The following is a 6177-nucleotide window of genomic DNA, read 5'->3' on the forward strand; positions in this document are numbered from 1 at the left end:
AAGGGTTTTCAAGACCATTTTGGTGTGCTTATTTTGGGGAAGGTCATACCCCAAAATTCCTACATTTGGAAGACCACTCCATTCTCTTCATCTTTTTCTTCTTTTTGGTCATTTTTTTCTATGAGTTTTTAGAGGAAAATTTTGGGGGTTTTTCCTCCAAATTTCCCTATTTATATTTGTAATTTTTTTGTTTGTAATTTCTATTCTAGTTATGAGTTTATAATTTTTTTAACATTATTAAGGTGATGATGAAACAATATGTAACTAGATAGTATTTATGTTGTGTGTTGATTTCCCATTTTATGCAATAAAGTTTATGGATTTTCTTCTTCAAATATTTTATTTCATCATAAATATTTTGTATTTTTTTATTGTTATAAAATATTTACACTTTGTTCTTCATTAGTGCAAAATCATAATATTCTTTGATTAATGTGTGTCATTAAATTGTGTACATCAAATGCTTATAACAAAAATATTATGTTTTGTCTTATAAATAATATTCATTAATTTATTTGTTATTTCATTAGATTGATTTACATGAAATACTTTGAAATTATAATTTTAAAAGTGAAGATAAATCCTACAATTCCATGATAATTTATGCTAAAAAAAGAATATCTAAATTGAATAGGTGATAGTTTCATTAATTTCTACTATTAAAACTCGGGAATCAATATACTTATAGATATTATTGAACTTATATTTTGTGGATTCTATTTTCTTAATAATCTTTCTCTTACAACTTGCTTACAATTCCTACCTTATTTATTTTTCTTACTTTAATATCTTTATTATTATCTTTCATTCTTATTTTCTTGATACAAAAATCTCATCAATCATTGGAGCTAGGTTAGAATTTATTAATTTTGGTTTAAAATAGTTTTCTTTTTTATTTTAGACAACTCATTTAGGTTCGATCTCGTGCTTACACGAATACTATATTTCATATACGATTCGTGCGTTTGCGAGTTATAAATTTTTAAAACATACTCGTTTTGGGTCCATCAGTATTGGTTGGAATTTTTGGTTGTTCAATTATATATGTATATTATTTTTTTATTAAAGCATGCTTTAACATACCAACGGTTTGGGCAATATATATATAGGACAATTCTCCTATAGGGGCTTCACTTTAAGCCCTACCGGTGGGGCTCTCAGTGTTTCTCGACCCGTGAACAGTTTTTAGCATGATTTTTTTTAGGACCGTGTATATTGTAACTATTTAGAGCATCCTGCAAATTTTCAGAAAATTCTGAATAATTTATAGTACCGAAAACTAGGTTCAAACATGTTGATTTCCACGCGCATAAAAAAAATTAGTCACGCGTGCAACAACATGTTTGAACTTAGTTTTCGGTACTGTAAACTATTTGGAATTTTCTGAAAATTTGCAGGATGCTCTAAATAGCTACAATATACATAGTCATAAAAAAAATCGCGCCGAAAACTGTTCACGGGTCGAGAACATTGAGAGCCCTACCGGTAGGGCTTAAAGTGAAGCCCCAATAAGAAAATTCTCCTATATATATATATAGATTGAAATAAAATATAGCCAAACCGTAATTAACTAAATCAAATAAAATATTTACATATATATTAAATAATGACAAGCTTTTAGGACTAAAATAAAGTAGTGAAGGAATATATATATATTCATATATATAGATATATTGAAAGTTGAATTTTTGACTGAGAATGATTAAATGTAAATATATATATATATATATATAATTATCTAGTAAAGTTGAGAGAATATCATATAGGCTAGTATTAGTTAGAGTCAACGATAGTTATGTGGGAAATAGATATTTTAGGACTTTCAAATTTAAATAGTTTTGAATTTTGAGAACTAAAATAGAAACATGATATTTTTAAAGCCTATAAATAAGAGTAGTTAGTAGACAGCAAAATTAAGAGAAAATAAGTGGCATTTGGGTGCTTAAGATTTTGTCTGATAGAATATTCAAGGTATGGTTGAGCTATTTATTTTTAGTGATTTAAATAAATTTATTTAGAAAATCATTGATGGGGTTTTTGATGATATTAAAGTTCAAATAATTAGCGGCTAAGAAGGTGGTCTTTGTTGTTTTGGTCATATTCTTGGGATAAGATTTTTATTTTTATTTATTTCAATAAGTTGAATTCTCTTGAGAGACAGGACTTTAACACCTGTTGTGGTAAAATTAGGTTCTTCATTTTGCAATCTCTCGCGCTCAATGATGTATGACGGACTTATGTCCGGTAGGCTCGGTTGCCAAAGTTTTATGACGGACCTAAGTTGATGTCCAGTGTATAACAGACTTATGTTTGGGGCTTAATTACCACCCCTGTATAAACACTTATCTTTTTATTATATATGACTTGTTATTATGACCTATGATCTATAATTATGAATATGACTTATGACTTAAGACCTATGACTTGTGAACTGTGATTTATGATTATGATTTAGGCTATGATATAACCTAGGGTTTTATGATGTTGTATGATTAGTATAAATATGTTTGATTATATGATTTTATGACTAACTTTTGTTTGTATTTTCCTTACTAGGCTTAGAAGCTCACCCCTTATCATGTTGTTGTTCAAGCAATTGATGATAGAAAGGCCGGTGGCGAGTGGGACCTAGGAGCTTCGTGATGTACTCGTGGGGACCATATAGTCAAGGAAGATCAAGCGGGCCTATTTATTTATTTTTATTAAAGAATGTGTTCCTTTAAAGTTTTATTTAATGTTGCTCATTTTAGTATGTTGAAAAAAACAATTATTTTATTTTTGTAAAACCATGGATCCATTTACTTATTTTAATTTTCATTCAATAAAAGAGCAATGTTTATGTTTATGATCCAACACTTTATTCTCGATAATTTATGAGAAATTAGGGTGTTACAGTGACTGATGAGTAAGTCACGATCTTAAACCAGATAAGTGACTATGGAGTCACGAACTTGAATCAGATAAGTGACTAATGAGTAAGTCACGAACTTAAACCAGATAAGTGACTATGGAGTCACGAACTTAAACCAGATAAGTGACTAATGAGTGAGTCACGAACTTAAACCCTTAGCCATGTGACGATACAGTCACTTGGGCCTTTTGGCCCTTGCTCTAAGTAACTAGCATTTAGACTAGACAAGCGCTTTTGTTTTCATCGAACTTAAGGTCGGTCAAGCATTTCATGCTTATGTCGATTAGATCTAATCTTTTTGGCTTGTGTTAAACACGCTAATACCGTTCTTGACTCATAGGTGAATTCCATATGACCAGTGCTCAATACTACTGCCGAACTTGACTAATAAGTAACAACTTCATAGTCAATACTGACACCATTGCCAATTCTGACTAATAAGTCAGTACCATTCACAGATAAGCAAGATTTCTAAGCATTTAATATACAATCAATGTCCACATATAGAGCACTCAACATACCTCATTAATAACAATGCATCTCACATACTGGGTGCAATTTTCTTACCTCTGCTTTGAGCGAGAAATAATAAAAGAATAACCCTTGAGAACGATCGATCCTTAAGTTCCTTAGCAGTTACCTAGTCATAACCAATATGGAATTCCATCAATAAAATAAATCAATAAAAGGTTTATAATCTAAACCTCGCTCCCGGGACCAATCTCGTGCTCTCGGGACTCCTTATCCACCCAAACGGGGTAGCGGAATCATCCCCTGAGCCCCCAAAGTCATCCTGAGCCCTAAAAATAGGTCTTGCTGAATATGACCTAGCACTGGGGTGCTGCTAGGTAGCGCTGGGGCGCTTCCCCACGTCAGAGAGAACCCTATTATCTCCTCTGCCTAGCGCTGGGGCGCCACTGACAAACCAGAAAAATTCTGGTCTTCTCCCCTGCAATTTCCCCTAAAAACCAAGCTTCAAAATCAACCCAAACATCATCCAAACCTATAATTTAACCCCAAAACTTCATCCATACCTCAACCTTATCAAAACCCAAGCAAACTTTCTCAAAAACCTCATTGAATTCCCAACTATCCAATCCATAATCTCAGCTGAAAACTAACTGAAAAACAGGGCATACCAGAAAAACATGGCTGAAAACCTTAACTCAAACTTGAATTGAATCCTCTTCAATAGTTGAACTAAGGTCCTAAGCTCCAAACCTTGATCTCTTAGCTTGAATCCTCAAATGGAGTTTCAAAAAATCAAAGGAAGAAGAAGGAGAATGGTGATTGTGAGAGAGGAAGGAAAGACGCTCTGTTTTTGCTTCATTTTATGTCCTTCTACAGCTTTCTGGTTTTAAGTATAATCCATGGTCAAAAGACCAAAATGCCCCTAGGTCATATTTATTTCCTTAACAACCCCCAATGGAAAAATCGTCATTTCCCGTCTATCTCGTTAATTATAATTAACGTCCTCCAATTCCCGTTATTATCAATAATCTCAAATAATAATTAAATCATATCCCATTACCCATTAATTCACGGTAATGTTCTAATCATTAAATTACCCCGAGACTCACCCCAAGCCCGGTAAATAACTCCGTTATGACCAAACCGCTAATTTACATTTATAGATCGTCTCATGTCGAAAAGCTCGAACATATTCACTTAATAATGTGGCCTCATTCATAATTTACCAACATGCATGAAAATATACAAATATGCCCTCAACTAGCTAAAAAGTGCCCTTATAACGAAAAATGGACCCACATGCATGCATTTATCATCATGTAATAATATAATTCACATAATCATGCATATAATCATTTAATGGCATAATAAATCAATTATGACTCTCTCGGTCTTCTAATCCAACCATAAACCTCATTAGGGATTCTGGGGCATTACAAGTAAACTTTACTATCATGTTATTGTATATTATTGATGTGCTGGAGGAAATTACAAATGATAGATTATATAGTGATAAAAAATATGAAGCATCTATTATGTTACAAATGGTGCAAACATATGATTTTGTCTTTAGCTTTCATTTGGTGAAGAATATTCTTGGGATCACAAATGAGTTGTCACAAGTCTTACAAGAAGGTGATCAAGATATTGTGACTGCAATGGATTTAGTTAAAATATGCAAGAAACAACTACAAATGATGAGAGACTATGGAAGGGATTCTTTAGTGGAAGAAGTTTCTAATTTTTGTATGGAGTTCAATATTGATGTTCTTGATATGAATCATATGTATTGTCCTCAAGGAAAATCACGACGCAAGGCTCCAAAGCTTACAAATTTTCACTACTTCCATGTTGATTTTTTCAATACAGTGATAGATTTACAGCTACAAGAGATAAATAGTCATTTTAATGAGGCTAATATCGAGTTGCTACTTTGTTTAGCATGCTTTTCTCCAGCTAATTCATTTTCTAGTTTTGACAAGGGAAAGTTAACCCGTCTTGCTCAGCTTTATCCATGTGATTTTTCTACAATGGATTTAAAGGTACTAGAATATCAACTTCAAACCTATGTGATCATGATATGCATTCTCATGTCAAGTTTTCAGAATTGAAAGAGATGGTTGATCTTTCAAAGAAACTAGTTGAGACAAAAAAAGATAAGGTATATCCACTGGTTTATTTGCTTATTAAATTGGCATTAACGCTTCAAGTTGCAACAACTTCGGTAGAAAGAGCATTATCCGCAATGAACATTGTGAATAATCAAATGCGCAACAAAATAGGAGATCAATGGTTGAATGATAGTCTCACTGTGTATCTTGTGAATGATGTATTCAATGCTATTGATAATGAGCCTATCATCCATCCTTTTCAAAACATGAAATCTCCTCTACGACAACTTTAAATGTACAAGTTGAAAAATTCATTTATTATGCTAAAATTTTATGACATTATGTAATATTTTTAAGTAATAATTGAGATTTCTTAATAGTTGATACTCTTAAAAAGTGATCTCCATAATTTTAATTAATTTTTTAGCATGTTATATTATTTTTTTAGAGAAATTGGTGGAAATAGACCCATTTTACAATGCATTTTGCACAATAACCTACTTTCAAAACATTTTAGCTAAATGACCTCTTTTATTAATGATTTTTTTGTATTACTCATTTTACCCTTAAAATAAAAACCCTAATAACTAACATCTTCTTCCTCTCACCCATCCACAACCACCCCTACTATCATCCCCGGCCGCCACCACCACCACCACCACCGGCGACCACTACCCCTACCCC

At 32.3% G+C, this 6177-nt stretch overlaps 1 protein-coding gene across 1 annotated transcript; it reads left to right on the top strand.

Moving 5' to 3' along the window:
• The first annotated feature begins 4926 nt into the window (after positions 1-4926).
• Positions 4927-5786, top strand: LOC133782254 (uncharacterized). Its single transcript, XM_062221520.1, has 2 exons — positions 4927-5424; positions 5481-5786. The coding sequence occupies exons 1-2, from the start codon at positions 4927-4929 to the stop codon at positions 5784-5786; spliced, it is 804 nt and encodes a 267-aa protein (XP_062077504.1).
• Positions 5787-6177: the final 391 nt, after the last annotated feature.

Source organism: Humulus lupulus, chromosome 1, assembly GCF_963169125.1.
Source record: "Humulus lupulus chromosome 1, drHumLupu1.1, whole genome shotgun sequence".
Taxonomy (NCBI): Eukaryota; Viridiplantae; Streptophyta; class Magnoliopsida; order Rosales; family Cannabaceae; genus Humulus; species Humulus lupulus.